Genomic DNA, 24879 nt, shown 5'->3' on the forward strand with positions numbered 1-24879 from the left:
TTTTGTAGGTGGAGGCTGCTATCGTGAACAGTGTTTTGTTGGCCTGTTTGGGAGTTTTTCTCCAAGTGGCTTCTGTCGCTCGTTTGGTGTTCCAGAGGATTTTAAGCTCTGGGGTGAACCATTTGTTCAAGTGGGCAGCTATTGTGAGATTGATAGGAGCGATGACATCTACTGCTGATTTGAGTGTTTTTATTATAGAGGTCAGCAAGTTTATCAGCGTGTAGGTTGGCGTAATGTGCGGGAGTGAGGATGTTGTGGATTAGCGGACAAAGGCTCTGCAAGGTGATGTTGCAGTTGTTCCTGGTGAGGGTTTGCGGAATAGTAGCTGGAGGAGAAGGAAATGGCGTGATGGTCTGACCATGCGATTGGCTCATTTCTAAGGATTGCTGTGGAGCAGTTGTGATCCGCTAGCCAGTCCAAGGTTCTGCCCTTGTTATGTGTTGGAGCTGTAATCCTGAGCTTGAACCTTAGTTGGGAGATAGTGTTTTCCAGGGAGAGCGCATTGGCATCATTGGGATCCCTGAGGCCTAGGTTAAAGTCTCCAATTAGGATGATTTGAGATCCTATTTTGGTATTGGTGGACAGGTGGTCAGAAATCTCTTCCTCGAATGAGGAGGTGTGGTCTGGGGGTCTGTAAATGAGATGCAGAAGGATGGTTTGTGTAGCTGAAAGTTGGAACTTAGCAGACAGAAGTTCAGCGGACTGGAAGCTGGATGGAGGGGTCATTCTAAGGCCAAGGGATGATTTGGCGATAAAGGCTACTCCTCCTCCTCCTTTACTTGAGTCCCTGTCGTTCCTTAGAATTGAGTAGCCTTCTGGGATGGCGAGGGATAGAGCTGGGCCTGCTGCCTGATGCAGCCAGGTTTCAGTGATAGCCAGAAAATGCAGGTTGTTAGTGGAAATTAGGTCTGCGATGTCTAGCGCATGGGCGACCAGTGAACGGGCATTTTTGAGAGCACCTTTGATCAGGGGTTGTTCAGTTATGTTGATGGGGGCTTTTTGGGATTTGTCCAAAGTTTGTGAGGCGCTGGCTTGAACTTGGTTATGATGAGAGTGAGGGCGGTGTTTTTTGATGAGAGACATGGGGGGGGGGGGTAAGAACCGTGTGCCGAGTCTCAGGTTTCTGTCCTTCACTGGGCAAGGGTTCCAGGGTTTGGGACGAGCAGCAAATCGGCGGATCCATTCTAAAGGGCTGATGGCGCAATTTGGTTGGTCGATTTGTTTAGAATTGGCATACCCCATAGTTGTGGTGTGAGTGGGATGTTGGGGTGGGGGTTATTGAAGTGGTGGGATTGAGGGGAGAAGGGTAGTGTTGTTAGGGTGGAGTAGGGAGAGAGTAGCCGTCACGGTAAGAGTGGTTAAGTAGAAGTTTGCCATGAACAATCTCAGACCAGGAGTATGGTCACAGTTGGCTGGACACAGTAGGCTAGCTTGAATTGGGTAGAGCAGGCTGATTCAAAATAGGCGGGGCAGTTCAGGTTATGCACAGTGGATTTAGAGTAGGCTAAGACCAAGATACGCACAGTGTACTGCAATAGCGCAGTTCAAAATAGGCACAATGGGATGCAATAGTGCAGTTCAAAGAACAGGCACAGTGTGCTTACAGTAGGCTAACATCAAAATAGGCACAGTGGGATGCAATAGTGCAGTTCAAAGAACAGGCACAGTGTGCTTACAGTAGGCTAAAATCAAAATAGGCAGTGGACTGCAATAGCGCAGTTCAAAGAAGAGGCACAGTGTACTTACAGTAGGCTAAAATCAAAATAGGCACAGTGGACTGCAATAGCGCAGTTAAAAATAGGCAGAGTGGGCTGCAGTTCAAAATAGGCACAGTGGGTTTACAGTAGGCTAAAATGAAAATAGGCACAGTGGACTGCAATAGCGCAGTTCAAAAATAGGCACAGTGTGCTTACAGTAGACCAAAATCAAAATAGGCACAGTGGACTGCAATAGCGCAGTTCAAAATAGGCACAGTGGGCTTGCAGTAGGCTAAAATCAAAATAGGCACAGTGGACTGCAATAGCGCAGTTCAAAATAGGCATGTTGTCAGGCATATTGGGCAGATTTACTGAGAGAGCAATTGGCTCATACAGTGGAGGCATACACATTTATTGTAGACAGTGTTGGGGCATCCAGTGGTGCACAGGGTAGTATGGTGAGAAACAGGGGGTGGGATTTACGAGTGCATGGAGGGCAGAAGAAGCGGTGATTACTTCCAGTGTGTCCATACTTCCATACTTGCGTAGGAGGCTGCTTGAGTGCACTTAGATGGGACTCTAGGATTTTGGTAGTTCCTGGCCGTGCAGCAGCAAGAGATCAAGGGCAGTGGCGGCGCACTGCGGTGAACAGGGAAAGCGGCCTTATAATGGCCTTAGTTGTGGCCACCGGCTCTTCTGCCTGCCGGCAGAAGTTTGTTAGGATGCGTGATGTTATATGGGTGGTACTGCTCCTGCAGTGCAGTTAGCCTCCTGTTCCTCGGGGCTCACGGATTGTGGCTGGTAGCAAAAGTCAAGTCAAGTTAGTTTATATAATGCTAGATGCGTCACCTATGACATCATCCTACGTAGTTTTTACAAAAACCTATCGAGGGGTGGGATTGGGTTAGGGCAATATGTCTATATATAGAATGCGTGAATATTAGTCTCCCATTTGTGGCCGCTTGTCTGTAGGACACGCCCTGAGCTACTTCTAAATACGTATAACACTAATTACAACAGAGAATATGGCAGCGGAATAACACTTTGCAACATTGTATGTAAAAGTGCATTACAGGCTTTTCTGATTGGTTGGCAACCCAATTTCAACAATGGACATTCGGCACGCTAGCAGCAGGTACATAGAAACGAAACTCGGGTGCTTGGAGATACATCAGCTCTCCCCTAGTTTTCCCAATTAGGCTACCTGTTGTGTTGTGCCTCTCTGATGTGAGGTAGCTTGTGATGTCATGTGGAATGTGTATGGGTGGATGATGGAATGTTCTGAGTGAGTGTTCTGTGTAGTGGAGTTACAGCTGGCCTGCCTGGGTGATGGGAGCCGGTGTTGTCACAGCTAATGTCCTGTATGTCTTCATGTGGATCTGTAACTAAGAACCTGGAAATAAACTTACTTGAAGTTAACTTAAAGTGCTTGGAACCTACTTCTAAACAATGGCGACGAGGATGTTCGGTATTCGGTAACCTACGTGCCACAAGCTGAAGGACTGTGGACCCTGCTGCAGGCGGTGCAGTAAGGACAAGCTACTGTAGAAGGACAACACCGCCCCCAGAAACTGTATGTCCCATCACCCAGGGCGCAGGGGGAGCCGGAAGGAGAAAGCCCCATTGTTGGTGGGACCAGCGCTCATAAATTGTGGGCAAGCTGATTGTAGCCATTGTTTGCGAGCTCTACGTCGCGTGTTACAAGACCACAAATTTGTCAATTTCGACAGTGTATTCAACACTATTTGATTCAATTATACTGGATGCAGTTGCACCTCTTGGCCTTTAGACACTTGCTTCCCTTGTAAACTTGATGCACTTTAATTGCCCAGTACTTGGCATTCGTAAATTTTCTTGCTCCACCCTAATCTTAAGAAATAAGTCCTTTGCACATGGTCTGCTTGTTGGACTCCCTTTCTGCTTTGCCTTCATCTCTCGAAATAGCATCCTAGTTCTAGGCCAATGTACTCCTCTATTTTGCAAGGAAAAAACAACTTCTTCAACATCTGTTCACTTTAAGATCTTGGGCTCATGTTTTGAGGTAGCTGGGTTGATTGACATAAGCCGTTGTCCATCATCTTCTAATGTTCGTCCTACACGTTGAATATATACCTCTCATAAGCAAGCTTCTATATGTTTTTTCTACCTTGCGTTTCGGCGTATTTACAGTTATTGACCAGCGAGTCACTTCATTCTTCTTCGTGTTTGTGATTACTGTATTGTTAAATACATGTTTCTCTTAGTTCTTCAGTTACATCATAATGCTTAAGTATTTTCATATTGTTTCAGCATAGGTTCTTACATCTTCTTTATGACATTCTTTTGCTGTCATCAGACTTTATTGTAACATACATCGATTCTGTTCATCACTGCATTTCGACAGTTCGGCAAAGAGCATCCTTCTCGATAACTTTTCTCTATTATGTCAGCTTGTGTATACCCTCTAAATGGTTGCCTGAGTGCATATTGTCTCTCATATATTCGGCGTGGTACAGGAATATTGCAAGGATTCATGCATGGGTTCCCAATTGTGGCTCCTTGTCTGTCATTCCAATAGGACGGTGCTACGGGAGCGGAGACCAAGGAGAAGGTGTCCACCTGCTCCTCTACAATTATGTGATTGTTTATTTACACATCTTACTATCAAGCACTGTCACTTTAACTGGGTTAGTGTTTTAAAATCTGTCTTTCACGGCAACTATGTAACAACTCCATTTTTTACCCTAGGTTTAAGGGAAATGGAGTGCGAATTAAAAGGGATTTAAAATGGATTGTCCTTTGTCGCTTGCTATTACCATGATACAGTCGGCCCAATGGGATGTGATCCCTTTTGACTGAGTTTTCTAACTTTAATAAAGTTGCAGATGGTTTAATTTATGCATTTGCCCTCAGAGTTATTTTCCTAGCATTGTTCTTGTTTAGCGGTGCCCACCTGCTGAGTGTTAATGGCACACTCATTTTTGTGGTTTCTATGAAACTGACAGTACACAGTCTGCTCAATTGGATTTGTCATCGGTAGAGTTACAAAAAAATTAGTGAAGACCGAGGCGGGACATGCAGACCGTATGAATGGTAAATGGAAATGCCCTCTTATTTTCTCTTTTCCTCTCCCTCGTATTCTCTCTCTATCTCCCTGGAAATCCACCCAATTCATTGATGTTTCACTGCATTTGGTGAAGGTTCATTTTCCCAACCTTTTGGCAGCATTTTATTGTGTGTGAGTCAGAGAGTAGGTAAAAAGGCAATTTGAGGGATGGGGTTGTGTGTGGAATCTTCCTTCCAGTGTGGAATGCCACTTGAGAGTGGAAGGAAGGTTGATTTCCAGGAATGGAGAGGAGTTCCCATCACCAGTTTGTTATCCTACAGCAATTACGGTCACGTCAGGTATTTGATTGTTCTGGAAATGAAACTCAATATAATTAGGTTTTTGTTCAACCATGAGTCATGTGCCATTCAAACTAACATGGTTGACACTCTGTTTCAATTTTATTGGCCTGTTAGTCTGAGTCCAGAGGACCTTGTTCACACAGTCTATTAGGGGGGACAGCCTGCGCAGCATGTCATTCCCCAGTAGACAGGGCGTGCCCTTTGGAGTCACGACTATGACCAGGTGTTTCACTTTTTGTCACCCAAATTTTTATTTCCCAATCCGCAGTCCCCTCGACAGGAATTTCATTCCCATCAAAGTTCTGGAGTTGTCCAGGAAGAGGGGTGAGAGGGATCTGGTATCTCTCCCCCCTTCCTGAATTTAGCTGATCAAAGGCCCTTTTTGACAGAAGAGTGGCTTGGGATCCAGTGTCCACCAGCGCCGGAAAAGATTCTGGGCTGCCCCCCTCCCTTTTTGGAGGCAGTCAACAGAATTGGTGTGTGAGAATTGCGATCCATCTGTTACTATTGGGTTTCCTGGATGCTCATTCTAGGGTTCAAGGATGGGCGATTCTGACTTAGTCCCCACATCCACCCAGTCTTCATTTAAAACCCTTGGGGGGTATTTTTCTTAGGGAGGAGTCCCCCCGTCCCTGAAAGAGATGATCTTTTTCCCAGAATCCTCTAAAGATTCTTCTCCTTCAAATTGGAGGACACTAACTTCCTCCACAAAATGGGCCTTTTTGAGTTCTTTATTTCTCCTACCCACCCTCTGTTCTTTGGGTTACAGATTTTCAGGGGCAGGAGATTTTTGTTCCGGTTCCTGGGTGTCCAGGGGCTTTTCACGAGTAAGGAAGGAAGCTTCCTCCAGGGCTTTACACCCCCTTTGCCCCCGTGCATCTTCCTCTGGAACCGGTGAGTTGTCAGGGTTCTCTCCCCGTCATTGTTCTGGGGTGCCAGACCCTTGGTTTGTGGGGTTCTGAGCCGCCATGTTCATCTGAGGGTTCTGTTGATCCCTCAACATGTGACCCAGATCCTGGGTTAGGTTTTGGACCTGGCGCTCCAGTTGGGACACCCGTTCCGGCTGGTATGGGGGTATCTGGTCAACCCTAGGTGGGTCACGGGAAGGTTAACTATCCCTTCTCCCGTAGTACCCTGGATATGGTGAATTTTGGTAACCCTCCACCCTTGGCCTCCCCTCTCCCGGATTGGGTTGTCTGGGTTCCTGAAATCGGGGAATGAAAGGAGGGTTGTCCTGCAGGTTGGGGCTTTGTGAGTATCGGGGAAAGAACTTAACCCAGCATTTGGGGAATTACTGCCCTCCTGGGAGAAGTTAGGAGGGACGTTTCCTGGAGTAGTACTTACCTGATTGGATCCCCCCCTTGGGCGCGGGAGTCCATACATACCCCAAGATTGGTCGGTTGCCCTTGTATCTGGGACTGATATAATCAGGGGGGTTAGGGATCCCATTGGTGGGATTACCTCCCTGACCGCCACCTATTTGTGATTGGCCTGAAGGACTCCTGGGTCTCTGATTTTGCTGATTTTGTGTAGGTGTATTTCTAGGCTCCCCCATCTGTAGGTCTAAAATAGGGGGAAAATGTAACCTCCGCCACCTTAGCAGCAGCAGGGGTGTTGGCTGGTTTGGAGTTTTTGTTCAGATTTTTCTTTTCTTTTCGGGTTTTTGGACCTCATAAATGCGGGTCCGCTGCTCCACGACCCAGTCCAGAGATCTTTTGTCATGGAAATCCCTCACCAGCTGGGTCATGATATACTTGGGGAGTGCATGAAAGAAGGTGGTTACAAACTCCCTGCTATCCATGCGCACCCTCCTAGTGGTTTGTGCAAAGGCGCGTTTGAGCTCCTGCACAAATTCTCGTGGGGCCTGTTCTTCCCCGCACTGCAGATTGTAGGCCGCTTTGCGAGCCTCTTGGGGGTTTCTGTGGGCGGAAAAGTGTTTCAAGATGGCCACCCTGTAGATGGTCCATCTTGAATGGTTCTGGTCTTCCAGTCCGGCAAAGAAGATGGAATACTCAGGGGAGAAGGTCCATTTTACATAGTCTATGCAGCTCTGGTTGTCTTTCAGATGAAAAGTATCCATCATCTGCTCTTAGAGCTCCAAGTGTTCCCAAACAAAATATTTTGCGTTTTTATGGTATGGGGTTATGAAACTCCTAATGGCCTTAATCTGCCTAATGGGGTCTTTTGTTATAACTCTCTTGAGTTTGTTTGCCTTCTTTGGCTTAGTCACCCGAGTCCACTCGCCCTCAGACCCAGAGGCGCTACTACTTGAGGTTCCCTCATGATCATCTAGGCACTCTCTGATTCTGTGAGGTTGAGAGGGGCTCGCAGAATGGAGGGGCCTAGTTTCTCTATTCCTGTGGTGTTCAGGAGAGTAGTCTTCTGACTCTTCCCTGCTCCCGGGGTTGGCAGAGTATCCCCCCTTGTGCCCTTATTGGGTAGAGGTCTTCAGGATGCTTTTTTGGGGCCTCATTTAATTTGGTTCTTCATCAAATTGAACCAACTGCTCCCTTGGAAAGTAGTTTTTCTGTGGATCTAATTCCCTGACTCTCCCCTCATAGGAGACTTCCGTGTCAGAGACATCAGCCTTAATGTTTGAATATCTATACAGGGACGCCTGTCCATCAATTTCTGGGGGTAGCAGATCTGTCAGTACCATCATGCTAAACCTATTGAATTCTGTCGGCCTCATGGTTTCCGGCTCATGTAAACCGGTAGACATGAAGTTGGCAGTGTTCACAGTATTAAATGGGTTTGAGTCCCTTAGTACAGAGGTCCTTATACTATGATCAGGGGTTACCCTGTCCCTCTCTACCTGTTCAGGTCCCTCCAGTTAGGATTAAATCTAGCACCCACTTTCTCTAACCTCGCTACTTTCTCCTTCTCATCCCCTACTTCTTGATAATAAGCAAAGATCTTAGCCTTTTGCTCAGCTATCAAGTCTTTACTGGCCTCTATGACCCACTCCTGCACTGCCACTTGTTTGTGGAGCCCATCATTCTTTTCACAGAGGGTCTCATTGTCTCTCTGCGCTTCCTGTTTGGTTTTAGAATAATGAGACAATTTCTGTTGCAGGAGACTCACCTCCTGAGTTTGTGCATCTTTGGTTTGGGTGTTCTCTTCCAGAGCACCTTCTACCCATCTGGCGTGCTCCAGTAGATTCCCATACTCTGTTTTGAGTTCATTTAATTTTTGGAGTGCTAACTCACTTCCCTGTAACTCTGTTTTTAACTTGCTTATTTCCTGCCCTAGGGCGTATTTCTCCTGATTTAGGGTGTCCCTCTGTTCAGCCAGTTCATCCCTTTGCTTCTTGATGGTATTGGATTTCCGGCGCTCTTGATCAAATTCTGCTTGAGAGTGGAGGGGTCTAATAATTAATTTATTATTTTCCTCTTTCAATTTCTCTGTCTGATCTTGTAGGGTAACTATCTGCTCTGCGCAAGATCTAGTATAATGTATCTGTTGATTTAACTTCTTTTGACTCTTGTGCAGAGAGTCAACCTTTTAGTTACACTTGTCTTTCATGGCCTCTAATTGGGTCTCTTGATCTGCATTATTTTGTTGTTGGAAATCCAAATCTTCTTTTCATTTTATGACATCATTTCCAGATTCTACCTCCAACTCTTGGCTCTTCTGTAATTTTTGTTCTGCTAAATTGAGATCAGTCTGGATTTTATTTACAACTTGATTCTGCGCAAGAGTTGTGTTTTACTCATGCCTTTCCCCCATCACTCCCATGTAGAGATACATGTAGGCCGTGATTCTGGCAATTTTGATTTACTCCTCTTTAATTTTTGGGGTCATATATAGCTCACAAAAAGCTTGGTGTATAGGCCACTGTTCGGCCACGTGTCCAGGTTCATGGCGGTGACCTGTTGTGTTATTTCTTGTAGCCAGGCTTTTTCATCCTGTTCTGGCACTCACCTCTGACAATAGCTTGTGCATAAGGTGTTCCCTAGCCGTATTGATTTCTACTACGGTTATTTTGGACATGTTCATTCTTTATTCATTTATTTATTTATGTAAGGGTTAGTATTCTATTGCTTTTCTGTCTATTTTGGGGTTGATTTTAGTTTTAGTTTTAGACACAAGCCAGGTACTTAGAGTATTTGTTTTTGGGAGGCACTTGTACAGTGTAATACAGTATTCCAACCACACAAAGTATCACTACCGTGCAGGTTATCTGCTATCCTAGACTGCATGGGTGATAACCAAACTTAATCCCGGACTCGAGCCCCCAAATGTGTTAAGGATTTCAATCAGGCGACGCACACCTTGGTCTCGGCCTAGTATCCAGCGCACGACTGAAATGCTTATGTCTTTATATATATAGATTCAATATTGAGATGGTACACCACTCATATCACACACCCTTTTCAAATACCCCAGGTCACAATGGACCATGAACCAGGCTGGTTGGTAAAATACAATAGTTATTTATTTATTTTAAAATTCAAAAGAAATCATACACTTTTTAATATGGGGCAGCCATCACCAATGAAGTGATAATTACAATGAGAATGTGAGCAATACACTGGGTTTAACCTTCTAGTGAAACATATACACATCACAACAGAATAGGAGCACTTTTTGATTTAGGAAAGATAGCACCCAAGTTAGAATTTCCCCCTGCAATGTTATGAAATGACACTCGGAAATGGACAAATATATAATGAATGTGTGTTAAAAAACTTGAAGCAAATATAATTCCTCACTAAATCAACAATGCAAAGACACTCACAATCACAAAGAATAGATTACCAAAAGCATACAGTTCGAAAATGAGTGGAAAGTTTAAAACAGAATGCAGCAAAATGACACATTGGAAGCTTGCATTTTTTCAATTCCCACCTTAAATTTACCCAAACACGTTTTAATGGAAATGGGTGAATTACACTGATTTGGAGTGCAGTCTGTTTGGTTGGGGTATAAAGGTATATCCCAGGGATATTCTAGAAGTGAAACTAAGTCTCTAGCTGGCAAATTGGATCAGTTATGCGAGATATAAAAAGGTGCGCTTTGAGTAAAATGACGCCATGAAATAGGAAAGGAAATCAGTTGTGACAAGAACAGTTTTACTTTACACTAGAGTGTTCAGGCTAGCCCACATTTTAGTTTTGGGATTTTTGGACCGTCAATGGTTCTGGGATGGCAGGGTGGCAGTGAGCATGCAGTTAGTGGTATCAGGATGCTTTCCAAAAACACCACAGCTTTCCCCTTTTTAATGGGAGATTAGTGGGTTTTTAGAATTGAGGCCTTGCTGGGATAGGATCAGCAATGCTTGGGGTTTGCAGTGGGTCCTGGATTAGGGTCAGCAATGCTTTGACCTTGTAGTTGGAATCTGGATGGATGGAACAGGAACGCAGTGCAGGAACGTCAGGAAGAGTGTGTGTGTAGTCTTGTCAGGGACTCTTTATATAGAGCATGGTGACATCATATACTATATGGCTGGGCCGGCTTAGCTAAGCCTGCCCCTAAACAAATGAATTGGACATTCAATGTTGGTTGCCTCCCCTGGGATGTGACTCAGTTCAGGAGGTTGCATTTTATGATGCAAAAAGACTTTCCACATACCTTTTTGCCAAAAATCTGACATATCAGAAATTACACATTTGTACAGTTGTGGCACCTTAATAAATGGCATAATCAGGTTACATATTTTAGGTAGAGCACAGCCGTCCAATCCTGCAATCTGAGACATTGTTTTGTCCTTTTATACTTTTTGGTCATTTTCAGTGTGAAATATTTGGCCTAAAACTCCATAACTTTATACATGGGTGTGGATGATCATAAAGGATGTATGTACAAAAATTCACATTTACAACATGGATGCGTTTCTTATAATCCGCAATACTTTGCCATTTCTGTCCCCAAAGTGTCAGTGGATTCTACCATGTCTTCAATGAAAGCCCATAAAATTATATTTAAAGTACAATAGTTTTACAAATTCTTGCTGCAAAGATAACAAGTCTTTAAAGTGTATTTATAAAATAGTCTTTGGAAGCAAATGGCAGTCCTTGGTCTGTCACTGGACCATTTTATTCTTTTTTTTCTTCAGCTGCCATCAACTGTCACTTCAACCCTGTGTGGGGTGGGGGATCCCAGTTTGATTGAATATTTTATGGAGCCCTCCACTTCACAGGTTAGTGTCCCAGGACTTCTATTGTCCCAGCCTGGAGCACAGACGAATGTCTGACGAGCGTGTGAACTTTCCTTGTCTTGATCCATTCAAAGTTTTTCAAGCTAGCAATTATCACTTTCGTGTCCTGGAAGTTTAGGGTGTGGATCCCTTCCTAGGGGGAAGCTTTAACTCTGCCAACTGGAATAACCTGTTTTTGACAGCTTGCAAATCCAGCCAAGGCGGTTTAAAACCTTTATTTTCTGATATTTGGTCCTGAATTAAAACAAACCTGTTGAATAAAATAGCAAATGTATGTATTCTCACCAGCCACACACCCCTTCACATTGCTAGGTAATGGCAGGGTTTCCTTCAGCAGTTTACTTTTTAAACTGCTATTTTTCACCTTTAGTTTTGCAAAAGCCCATTTTTACACATGTGTTGAAAACTGCTGGCATTTCCTTTCAAATTCGATTTTACCGTCTGACCTCCCAATATTGCCTCGCAGCCATAGTTATGTTCTTCTAGGCAGTAGTTTATTTGAAGCACATATGCACTGAAACTGACATGGCTCAGATAGCTGGCGTCTCTTTTGAACTATTGAGCTTTGATACATTTGTAAAGAAACAAATGTGTTTTCCTGAGCTAGTAAAAGTGAAGTTCCTTGTTGATTTCTCTCAGATTTGGTTTGCCAGGGCCTGTTATTCAGAAATCATGCCTGGTTTTGCTGAGGCACAAATGAGATACTGGGCATGGCAGGGCATTATTAATCAAAGTGATTTAAGGAAGAACAGATGAAAATAGCATCAGCAGCATTATTTTAAAGGTGAACAGTTTCCTTTATAATGGAGATCTTGGGCTTTCAGCAAAGCAGTGTTGCCTTTTCACTCCATTTCTTTTGTATATGTCAGAACACGCTGGCACGCTCTTTCAGTGTGTTCCCTTGTTCCATCTTGCCCCTGTGTGCTTGGCAAGAAGGTACAGCCATCGTGTTCTTGCCGCAAAATGCAGTTTTGAGACCATGGTGCTCACAGGAGCCAGCGCAGCCATTTTGCTATTTCTGCGCAAATGCAACTTGGTGATGTGGGGAAATACTGTTAAGTGGGTCAATATATCCCACAACCTTAACTCTCTCTTTACAAAGGTTTTCTCCACTGAATTTCAAAGGTTTTGTTGCCTTCGGCCGTGGCTACTGTACATGTTGCACCAATATGTAGAGGAGCAGTTGCATGCCTCAGCAGGAAATCCCACCCACCCACCTCCTATATGTTGGAAGTCTCAGATTGTGCCATGTTTGACACCAGCAGTTGGGCCAATACCGCAGCGTATATTCAAAAGAAGATACCCATTGTGACAACCCTATTGAAAGTATCATCGAAGAGATGACAATCTGAGGGAGGAACTCCCTGAAGGAATATAAAAAGAAGCAATGAAAGAAGTCTGTGACGTCATAAGAGAGTATGATTGACGTCTCAGAATATTGGTTGAAGAGGATGCATGGATCCTACAGAAACTAATGACAAAGTAAAGAGTCGAGTGAACTTTTAAATACGAAAAAAAGATTACATGTGCACAAAGTGCTGCAGAGAATCAACCATTCAATAATTGTACACACGCTGAAATGCAAGGTAGATTGAGTCATCATAGGAGCTGGCTATACGTAGTCAATATAATAAGAATGCAGGCGAAGTCGCCATTGTACAGGAGCTGGACATCGGTATCATGAATTTTAGTAAGCCAGGACCCATAAAGAAGAGAGGGAGAATTGTGTTGCAGCAAGAATAAGCTGAAATCACGGAGCTGCATGGCAAGGCTGTCTGGCCTGGTATCAAAACTGAAGCAGCCAATGTTGGTTATCTATTCTTGAAAGGAGTGAAGATGCAAAGGATGAATCATCTCTTGTTAAGGTGCAAAGAAAGAACATCAAGAGTGCCACATTTTATTCATTTAAGGCATTTAAAATGGACCAAATCGTGGTCTCCCGTCACGTGAGCCAAGGATGAAAATAAAGTTGATCTTGGATTCCTAGAACAATGATAGTAAGTGCTCGCGCTTCCATGTATTCCCAGAGACAAGGATACTTTCCAAGGCCAAGTTCAAAGACAATCTTCATGGCAGAAGACTTGGGTGATGAGAGATGTGGGGCTAATTGGGTGGGGAGAAAGAGTCAGGCCCACCTCCTTGCGCCTGGGTCTGAGCTTACGCGCTGCTAAGTGAACCGAATGTTCCAGACATGGCACAAGCATGCCAACCAATTGTAGAGGTCCGTATAACGTAGGTCCTTGTAGTTTGAAAACCAATTGAAAACCGTGTACTTAATGGCTTTGAAGATTACATGTTTTAGAGGTAGGGATCTTTGTCCACCTGACAGTGGACAGCCAATCACAATCCTAGGTCCTATGTAATGTATACTTAGACATTCCCCTTAAGCCTATCACTATCCCTAGTAGCTTTGTCATTATTTGCCATGTAGTATAACGTCACCTCTGATGTATTTTTGGTATAAAGTCTATGTTTTGTGAAAGGATTGCAGAGAGAAATTGAGCGAACGTCTGCTGATGATCGTTGTAACTCCCTGTTTTAGATAATTGTTAATAAAACAGTATCTTTGCCATCTTCCTGAGTTGGTTCGGTTATTTGGACTCACAAAACGAAAGGGCCCTAAGCTCAAATAGATTTCTTTAGGTTGCACTAGGCATGACCTTCGGCCATGGCAGTGGCAATGAGACCCATTACCCCCTGCCTAGTCGATGTGATCACTGTAAGTGTAACATTTCTCTTTTTTTAAAACTCTTTTCCGATACCCGTGCTATTCCCCTGGTACTACCCTGATAATGAGAAAACATCAGAACAGTAACTGGCTCCCAAGACCACCCCCAAATACCCAACTTCACATAATGCCCCACACCCCCATAGCCTGATGCGATTTCATCCTTTTTCCTACTCCAAATAGCTTTTCTTTTTTTCACTTTTTAATTTTTGCATTCCCCTTGTATTACTGCAGTAATCGCTCACATCAAGCAAAAAAAACGAAAAGCAGGTTTTCATTTCTGAAAATCCTCTCTGCTGCAAAGCACCAGGGGAGATGAAGCTAATATTTTGGGAGAAGGGGACACCTTCTCCCCATCACATATTTTAAAAACTACTGGACGGAATAACGCCAAACCTGTCCCAGAAATTAAGTCAATGCTTCATGCCCAAGTTGTTTCTTATTTGGTCCAATTTCATCCAGCAGTTTTTGCACATCAGCTTGTCAAAATGTAAATTTTTTTTTGGTTTGGGTAAAAGAATGGGAGTAAACCGAAAGTGTTCCTTTGCTTTCTTAATAACTTTTTCATTTATTAACGCATTTTTTCAAAAATGCCCTGTTTGGGCGCCCTGACAAACATTTTGACAAACATATATTATAGTTAAGTTGAATGATATATTTATATGACAAGCGAACAGAGAGAATTCCCAGCTGGAAAGGCGGCTCTCCAAGGACCCAGGCACATGAGAATGAAAGAAAAAGAACTTTTAATGCATGGTGCAAAAAATCAAAAACAAACTGCGTTTCACATACAAGAGCTTCATCAGAATCGGCGAGTAAAGAAAATAACCCTATTTCTATCACATGCAAGGAGTCCATCATCTGTTCCATAGTTATCAGATCTAGCATAATGAGGTGGTATAGCAAAGAGCCATATTGAAAGGTCCTAACGTGCAGTCAAACCATATCAGTCTAAAGATATGCAACGTAGAAACAATCAAAAAGGTTATTGCAGTATGTAAAATATCACAGTAGATATGACAAATATTATGCATAATAACAAATACCTTGTTAAACATGTACAGGAATCTGAGTCAGAAAATGTGGATACATAAAGTGCATCTATTGAGACAGTGACAATCAGATTATAATATAGAGTGGTTTACATGCTTGATATTTCATGACAGTGATTGACCAACCCTTGGCACTTGACATTGCCATTGTGAACAAATGATGCACTAGCACTTGATCACCTGCTGCAATCTTAATTTTAACAACTGCCCAGATGATTAATTATTATGCATTATGTATTAATAATATGGTTATTTTCTTTACTCATTGATTCTGACGAAGATCTTGTGGGTGAAATGCATTGTTTATTTTGACATCCTGCATGATGTATTATAAACTATTTGTCATTAATTTTCGTGTGCCTTGGTCCTTGGAGGTGCTGCCTTTTCCCGCTGACAGAGTTTGTTTCTCTTTTGGCTACCTATGTGTGCTGACTGAGCATGTTTGGAAAGGCACCCTCGTTCAGCATCATTGTGCTGCGTAACTCCATAACAAATGTATACATTTTTGTTCATTCGTGGGGTTGATTTAGACCCCCGGGAGTACTGTGAACTGTCGTTAATTGCTGGGTCCCCATCCCTTTGCTGCATGATGCAGCAACCAATGACATTTTAGAAGTGCACACAGCTAGTTGGCCTCATGGATACTTCTGCAAGGAATACAATATTGAGGGAGGAGGGTGTTGTAAATATACTGTAAGGGTGCAGAAGGAGGAGACTGACACACGCATGGTTGTTGGCATACACTTTTATTATATCAGAAATAAAAGAGAAAACCTACCTCTTCCTAACTCCAAGAGGGGGTTCCCTACCTCAACTCAAATACTAAGGATTCAGTCAGGATGTCCCTGTAATCAAGAGTCCCCCATCCTGTGTCATAAACCTGTTTCTGTCCCTTACACTTGTAACTAAACTAATGAAGTATATGATCTTCTAATGCCAGAGGAATGTCTCCCTTCTTCTGGACAACGGATCGCAGTACCCAGTTTTAGGTGGTATCTTTACCTGAGGGAATGACTCCCATCCCCAGGTCTCAATCCCTTTCCAAGGCACAAAAGGAAGTTTCAGGTTGAAATGTTAAAATGCAATAAGGTTCTCAGTTCAAACTCAAAAGGGAGAGTTTCAGTTCAAACATCAATATTCCTTATTGCCCATACTTGTTTCTTTACTGCTGGGATTGTGGAGAATGCCTCCGTTCTCCAGGTGTCTTACTCTCAGTAGTTTCAAAATGCCAGGGAAATTACTGGCCTTTTCTCAGTCTTACTTTGCAGTTTATAACCCCAGGGGAATGTCTCCCTTACCTTGGCCTTTTCTCAAGCTTACTTTGCAGTTTATAACCCCTGGGTGAATTTCTACCTTCCTCAGGTCTTTTCGCACTCTTTGTTTCACAGTTCACAGCACATGGGGAAATTACTCCCTTCCCCTGGCTTTTCATGCACTATGTTTCACAGTACCAGAGGGGATGACTCCCTTCCCCTCGCTTTTCTTCGTATATTCACTATGGCAGACCTGGTTCACTCTCCTGCCAGGGTCTGCCATGAAAAATATGAATTATGTTGATCATTTTTTGGTGCAGGTCCCAGACCCGTGTTTCTCTTCTGGCAGACTGTGCTTGCTCCTTTGCCAAGTATTGTCACAAGGAAGATGACTGGCGATGATCTTCCTTTTTGTTTGGGGTTCACAGACCCTGTTCCCTATGCTTTCTTTTGCATGATTCTTAGTGTCATTTGAACTACTATTGGGACTTTCCCTATTTCCCCTGTATTGGCAAACATTCCTTTGGTTCCTGCTCCTGTTATCGCTGCAACTCTTTTGTGCTCCCATCAACCAGTCCGGTAAACCCTGTACCTTCAGGGTTGGACCCGGCATCTCCTGGTTGGTCTATGGATCGTCTCTCTGTGTTCAGGTCTTGCGCGTCTTCTATGCGGCGTGCTGTGGTGGCTCTGCAGTTGTTGATCCCTTGATGGCGGCGCATCTTCCTTCGTCCTCACTGTCAGACTCTTGCACTCACCTGGACCTCTGCTCTGCCAGCTTCTCGCCCGGTCCGGTCATTAGCCTCTTATTCCTGTACCGAACCGCCGTCTCGTTTTTGCTTTCTCCTGGGAGGGATTGACAATTGGAGAAGTCCTTTCTTTGTCTTTACTCAGAAGGGTCACTGACAACTAGAACGCTCATTCACGTTCCTCCAAGTGCTCTTCAGTGCTCTGCACCTCCTCCTCGTCCCAGTACATCTCAAGGAAGTCCTTATTAGATCATCCCTACTCTTGCTCGTCTCAGTGAATGTTGGGATTTCAGTCTTACAGAAAAACAGAGTGGTGGGTGATACAGAAGTGTGATTCATAGGGTAGGAGGATGTATAGGGTGCTAGATGAGGGCTGCCATACCATTTTGGTCATACTTGTCGTCTGAGGGGGAGTCTCTCCTCATGAGATTCTCCCGCTGTGTACCACTCCAAGGGGGACTGTCGGGTAGTGGCCTCAACTCCTTGGCCTCGTGAGAAGGGGCTCCCCCTTGGGGAGAAGTGACGACCTCCAAGAATTCATAACAATACCTAATGAGAAATAAGATACACCTCAGGATATTGGGTATGCAATCCCCTGCACTAGCCAAGATAGCTAGCATGTGCTATGTTCATACCCAAATGTGTACCCTCGTTTTGTGGTGAAATATCCTGATAATGCACTGGGGTAAATGATCATGTGATATATTTCTACTCTTCCTAATTCTTCAGCAAATGAATGCAAATTAACCCTTTTCTCCATAAAAATTTACAAAACCAATATTCCATTTGTAATGTGACTCTTGTGAAGACTTGCTCTCTACTCTCGATTCCAGCTCTCCTTCCGTTCTTGACCTTTCCTCCTTTGATACGGCCAATCATGTCACCCTGATAAATTGGTTCTCCGATACCCTTGGCATCATGGACCTGGCTCTGGACTGGTTGACCTCCTTCCTCTCGGACTGACCTTCCCAGGCTCAACTGGGCCCATTTCTCTCCACCTGTGGTGTCCCTCACTGCTCGATCCTCTCGCCCTGGCTTTTCAAGGCCATTTGATCTCCACCTTCTCTCCTTACTTTCAGTGTGATGGGGATGACACCGCTCTCCTTCAAGCTTCCCTCCTCTGCCGTCTCCTCTTTCTTCTCCCTGACGGCCTGCCTGCTATTCAGGCATGGTGCACTGCTAATGATATCTGCTTTACTGCCAGCAAGACTGAGATCCTTATCATTGGGACCCTGCTCCGTCTTTCCCTCACACACTCTGGCCGCCCTCCATTGGCCCCCTCTGCTCCCCCTCCTGTGAGGAAAATAAAATTGGTGTTATCCTCGACTCCTCTCTCTCCTTCTCTCCTCACATCACAGACCTTGACAAGAAGGCCCACTTAACTGCACCTCCTCAGAAGCCTTCTCCCTTGCCTCACCTTTCCCCTGAAACTCAATGGGCCTCATTACAAGTTTGCTGGTCCGGAAACAAGGGTGTTGGTAAGCTCACCGGCACCCTTGTTTCCGGACCGGCAAACTAGGAGTCTGCTTGCCGGAGCCGCTGTGCCCGACAGGTCTAACCCTACCGGGTGCAGTGGCCACAGTAGGCAGACCGTCATGGAAGCCCCGGGACCAATAGCAACGGTGACGGTGCTTCCAAGTCCCCACTCCCATAGAGTCCTATGGGAATGGGGACTTACATTTTGCCGGCGCTTGACTTCCCCGGCCACCGGACATGGAATCTCCCGGTGGCACTGAGAAGTCGGCAACCAGTAAAACTTAACGAGTTCGGCGGCAACCCGCCGGTAGCACTGGCAGGGTTACCACTGGACCCGTAATGAGTCCAATGTCTCCAGAGCTCTGGTTCTCTCCAGGCTGGACTACTGCAACAGCCTCTTCCTCGATCTGTCTAACTTCTCCCTTCACCCCCTTCAACTTATCCAGAACAGGACTGCAAGACTAATCCTTGGCCTCAAGACCAGGGACAGCATCACTCCAGCCCTAAAATCTATCAACTAGCTCCCGGCTGCTGCAAGGATCAACTTCAAAACCCTCTGCATCATCCAGAAGGCTTTCTGAGGCCTGGGACACTGCTACGTCTGATTCTATCTCCCTAAATACCCACCTGCTAGAGCCCTATGGTCTTTTACCTCTAATTCTCTGCAGATCAGACGGTTTTCCAAGCAGAGAGTGGGGGTAGATCTCTCTCCTCCGCAGGTGTCTCCCTCTGGAATGGCCTCCCTGCCCCTCTCAGACCTGAGCCGGATCTCCTTAAATTCCGGAAGCTTCTCAAGAGCTTCCTTTTCTCTTCTTCCTTCCCTTTCCCCCTCCCCTGCTAATGTCCCTGTCTGCCCTTGACTGGCTGCCTGGTTCCTTCAGAGTCTTACGGGACACCAGGCCCTCCTAGTCCAGTCTACCCCTACACTTGTTCTTTCCTAACCCCCCCACCCCCTCATCCGGCACTGGCCCTTCCAGGCCCCTCACCCTGCACTAGCCTGGCTGGGACTGCATCCTTGTAGCCATTTCAGCACTTACCTCGCACTTAGCTTGTGGAACACCTTTCCCCTGCACTCTGCTTTCCCCTGGCTCTGTCCACATGGCTTCCCCTGGCACTCCCCTTCTCAAAGGCTCTTCCTTTCGGACCAGCTCTCCCCTTCCTCTCTACCCTGCACTTCTGGGTACTAAACATGCATGATATGAATGTCACAAGGCCTAGTAGGATTGTTACTGTTTGTCATCCCTATTCCCCCACCCTCTTGTCTTGTTGCACCTCGAAACACTTGTTTATTGGGCGCATTATAAATAACCATTAAATAAATATTGGTCCATAATGCTCACTTTCCTTTTCTGCTCCCATGCAGGGTGTCTTCAGTGGCCTGGCAGTAGGATCCATCCTCACTATGTGGTTGGCAATAGGAGGTATGAACTATCCTCCAATTCCTGAAATTATGGGGGTGCTGCCAACCCATGCAATCCATTGCCCATGGCGCAACTCCACCAACAGCAGCATTGTGTGGGGGCCACTGCCTGTGAAAACTCCTGATGTGCCTCTGGACAGGTAAGGAGGGAGAGCTTAGGAGTGGGGTCTTGTGAGGCAGAGAACCATCTGGCGCTCCTTGGAGTCAGGAGGGCGTGATCTCTGGTACTGCCACTGACTCATTGTAGGAACCCCATTTTTCATAATGCCTATGACCCTAGCCATAGTACAGTCACCTGACTGGTCTATGGATATATTTCTGAATTCAACCACCTGCCATGACATATATTGAATAACTTGTTTTCAAGCACATCATATCGACACAACAAATGAGCTCTACTCTTCATTCTTAAGCTATATTAGTCAGTGTTTATCATGTGCCCATGAAGACTAAATGGTTTGATTTGATTTTCCTTTATTTTTTATTTCCTTTATTAAGGATTTTCTTTATGTAACATTTTTGCATGTATTATACACATATACGTGTTTGCTCAGGCATTGAGAAGAAAAAATGTTTTCTAAACATTTTGGTTAAACTCCAACCCCCCGTCCTCCCACCTCTCCATTGGAACAAAACTTTAAATTGATATTGTGCATATCCATGAAGAAACCTGGCAGACAACTGCATCGAGGTGCAGATGGACGAATTAGTGTCATAGTAGAACTTGCCCTAAAGGCCCAGAAAATGTATCTGAACAAATAAGTTTTCAATTGCTTCCTAAAAATGGCTAAAGAATCGATTTGCCGCAATTGTGCAGGGAGAGAGTTCCAGGCATGAGGCCCTGCCACAGAGAAACGTCTTTCTCCCCAAGCAATAGTTCTGGAGAGAGGATTTAAGAGTAGGCATTGTCCCAAGGATCGCAATCTGCGAGTGGGGCAATATTTTACAATTGTTGATGTCAGATAGGATGGTGCAAGACCATGGATACACTTAAAGACACGACACAATATTTTAAACTGTATCCGGCAGCCAGTGTAAGCTTCTACGGAAGTCAGAAATAGGCGACTTTCGTGGCAGAGAAAAAAATCAGACGCACCGCCAAGTTTTGGGCCACTTGAAGGCGCTGAAGTTGGTATTTTGGTATGCCAGACAGCAAGGAATTACAGTAATCGAATTTGCTATTGGTGAAGAGTTCCCACCACAAAAGGTCGGTCAGTCCCAGGAATAAACGGTAGAAGTAGTTTAAGAAGTTTTATTTGGTATTAGAATGATTTAATCATTTGATTGGCTAGTAGATTGCAGCTCATACTGGACTGCTAAATACAGCCCAGATTTCTTACTGATTCACTATATTTGGTCGCAGTTCCAAATAGTGTTGGACAGGGGATCATAGGTAGTAGATTATCCAATTTCTTTTTCGGCCCAAACAGAAAGATCTCAGTTTTTGACTGATTCAACTGGAGTTTATTTTCCAACATCCAGGTATGGGACTTTTCTGCACATTTTAGAACTCACTCCAATGCTTCCAGCAGTTGTTTCAGCCGAACATACTGTCACGTCCCTCCGAAGGCGGTGGTCCTTGTGGCATCGATGGACCTTAGGACGGCGGGTGTCAGCCATTTTTACTAGCAAGATGGCCGCCGCAACTAGAGATGCGGGTCTAGCCTCTGCACGACTCGGTATCCAGGAAGTGCTGTCTCCCTACCCGAGTGTAGGTATATCTGTTCCTGTGATCAGCACACGAATGCGTTGCTACTCTGCTACAACAACGCTACATAAGTTCGCATCTAGGTATCCTGATACGTCTTGCTAATCACTAATCTTTCAGCATTCTAAACATTCCTACCCTGTCTCAATTTCAGTGCATTCCTCACCGCTTCTCTGTCTCCCGATTCCACGGACTCCATCTCTTTCTCACCTAAGTTTGCCCACCGGTCCCGTTCCGGAGCGCGCTAAGCTTCATTCGGGACTCTCCGGCATATTGATTTCCCGTTTCTCTACCTTTCCCGACTCACTATTCTATCTTCCTTCTCATAGTTACAGGCTTATGCTACACCGGTATTGCAACCGCCCGTGCAAAACCCTGCACTATCGAAACAACTCCTAGCTCCGCCCTTCTTGCCTCTCAGGTAAAGATTCCCCCGTGGCTTTCCCCTATTCGATCTAGTTATCTTACTAGTTCTAATCACAACCTTTCCTTACTATCGTAGAGGTTTTCTGAAGTTTCTGACTGGCACCTTTTCCCACACATCGTTCCTGTTTAAGGGTAATCTACATTCCTAAACATCTTACATTTCCATATTTCACTTACCTGCTTATACTTACCAGTTTCTTTCTCTTTCAAGACGAACGTCCTCCGGACTTCACCTCAATCTCTGCGGCAATTGAAGACATCTTTCCGGCAACCTTCGACACAGGGTTTTCTTCCCCAGAGGGTTTCCCTGGGACTTCTTCTCCTACCTGATTATCTGGGTGGGGGAAGAGGTACTTGGGAGGCTTTCACTTTCATCTCCCCGTTTGGAACAAGGAGAGTCTTCCCCTGCTGGAAGGTGTCAGTCACAGGATAGGAAGAGAGGTAACGGTGAGTCCTTGGGGTAACCTGCCAGCTGTTACAATTTGTAATGATTATTGTGACTATCATCATTTCTGACACATACATCCGCATATGAATCGTACAGCAAATTAAATTGAGCAAAAATATTAAGAAGCATGCAGATATATATATTAAATAGCAAGGCATTAAAATATATTAAATAGCAAGGTCAATAGAGAGGAGCCCTGAGGCACTACACAAGTCACTGGTAGTGCCTCGGAACTTGTTGAGTGTGACTAGACAAAAACAAAGAAAACCATTGAATGGCTTCTTCAGATATGTGATCCACTGAGTACATTCTAGCAATAAGTATATCAAAATCCACTGTGTCGAAGGCTGCCGAGAGGTCAAGCATGACAAGCATGGTGATGCCACCCTGATCGGCAGCCTCCAACATATCATAGAGAAGCCACCAGGGCTGTCTTGGTGCCGTAACCAGGCCTAAAACCTGATTGAAAGGAATCAAGAATGTTGTTTTTTTCCAAGAAATCTTGTAACTGTGTAGTCACCACTTTTTCCAATAATTTTGTCTGGCCATAGGAGGCCCGCAATTGGACGATAAGTTGATAACATTCATTGTCCAAAGAAGGTTTCTTTAGCAGTGGTGTGAGGTATGATTTCTTTCAGTTGTCCCGGTACATTACTTTCGGTGAGTGACATATTAATCAAGGTCAGGGGGTGTTGCCAAGCAGCCATGTTGTAGGTCGGGAATTCTGCAGCTCCTGAGATCTGACATTGATTCTGGTTTTAAACAGAGGTATATGCAATCCTAGATGCCTGAAATTATAATGCTGTGTACATAAAGGAGGTGTGCACAGCTGAGAGAAACAAAGAAACCCAAAGTGCACTTCTAATGGCGTACGGACCTTCCAAAATCCAGGACCAGACCGGATGAGGAAAAAGATGCCGGCGTGGAGAGGACGGCGACCGGCACACAGCTGGTGACCATTGGTGTGACAAAGCCCCATTGAGCACTCGCAGGCAGCAGCAGTCCATCAAGATCTGCTTGGAGCTATGTGAGGGGCGGCGGCACTGCACAGTTGTGGGCAGTAGGGAGGTCTGGGACAGCGGACCACACTGAGGGTCAGGCGGGATACCCTGCCACCTGCTGTGGCAAGGACCTGGATATTCTGTGCAGGAAGCTGGCGCATGCAAAGGGGGACAGTGGCTGCCAGAGAGATGAAACAGATGACTTTGGATGCATTAAGCTACACCCGTGCTGATGAACGCGGCCCCACAGAAATATACTAAGTGCAACAGTAACTGTGCATTACGAAGCGTGGAGGTGAGCGAGGCTATCGGATAGCGGTGTGGAGAGGAATGCAAGAAAACACAACTCAGAAGGTGAGCCTGGACACATTCTAGCACATTGAGCCAGCAAAGCTACATGTGCAACAGCCCGCGAGGCGGTGAGACACGGGACAAGATGGTGTAACAGAGAGAGATGCTTAGAGGCACCGTGTGGAGAAAGGAGCCGGGTGACACAGACCTGCTGAGTGCAGAACAGAAGGCTCAGCTATATAACGCAGCATGTCTGGGAGTGTAACATTGTGGCCTGGAAGGACACGCACCATAGGTGAGGCCACAAGAGGACGGTTTCGTTTCATGGAGGCATAAATGTATGGACATGGAGATCTTGACAAGTGCAGAGACTTGTGAAGGGGGAGAGGTGGAATTGAGTGGAGAGAGCCGCGGCAAGTGAAGGTCATGGGATGTCGGACACTGCAAGACTGGAAAGTCAGGCGCCCTCCAGATGGAGACCTCTGGAACTAAATTTGACATGACAGGAGTTAGCAGTGTGGTGCCCACTCAAGATCGCACTACGAAGGAACCTATTACACCCAAGTTTTAATTATTTTTTTGTTGGATACTAATAGCTACGTATCCGCCTACTGCGCCGCGCGCACCAGGACGAGATCCTGGAGTGGAGGCGAGAAGTGGGAATCCCTGAGCACGAGGTATTGAGCTGGACAATTGTTGGGGGGCGGTGGGTGGGTGTGGGAGTTGGGGTAGTTAGATGGGAAGTTGCCTATAAGTCCACACAGAGAATGTTGAACTTGTATATTGGCTTGCTTGGGGGTATTAGAATCTTTAAATGTGATGGGGGAACTTAAAATAATGTCCTGGAATGTAAGGGGCCTGAAAATAATGTCCTGGAATGTAAGGGGCCTGAACAGCTACAAATGTAAAAGGATCATGACCTACCTGAGGCGTCAAAAAATTGACATAGCACTATTGCAGGAAACGCATTTTGCTAAGGAGAAACAATTGGCCCTGGCTAAAAAATGGCAAGGTATAATGCTGGGCTCTGCGTACTCACCATACGCAAGAGGAGTACTGGTTTGGGTAGCACTGTCGGTACCCCTG

General features: G+C 45.1%; 1 protein-coding gene across 1 annotated transcript in view; it reads left to right on the top strand.

The window, feature by feature from the left end:
• Positions 1-24879, top strand: part of LOC138483022 (sodium/iodide cotransporter-like) — a 642342-nt gene that overhangs the window by 505781 nt on the left and 111682 nt on the right. Inside the window, exon 12 of the mRNA XM_069613846.1 lies at positions 19863-20059. Coding sequence (XP_069469947.1) covers positions 19863-20059 — 197 coding nt within the window. The remainder of the gene's footprint in view (positions 1-19862; positions 20060-24879) is intronic.

This window comes from Ambystoma mexicanum, chromosome 1p, assembly GCF_040938575.1.
Source record: "Ambystoma mexicanum isolate Mex_15411 chromosome 1p, UKY_AmexF1_1, whole genome shotgun sequence".
NCBI classification, from domain to species: domain Eukaryota; kingdom Metazoa; phylum Chordata; class Amphibia; order Caudata; family Ambystomatidae; genus Ambystoma; species Ambystoma mexicanum.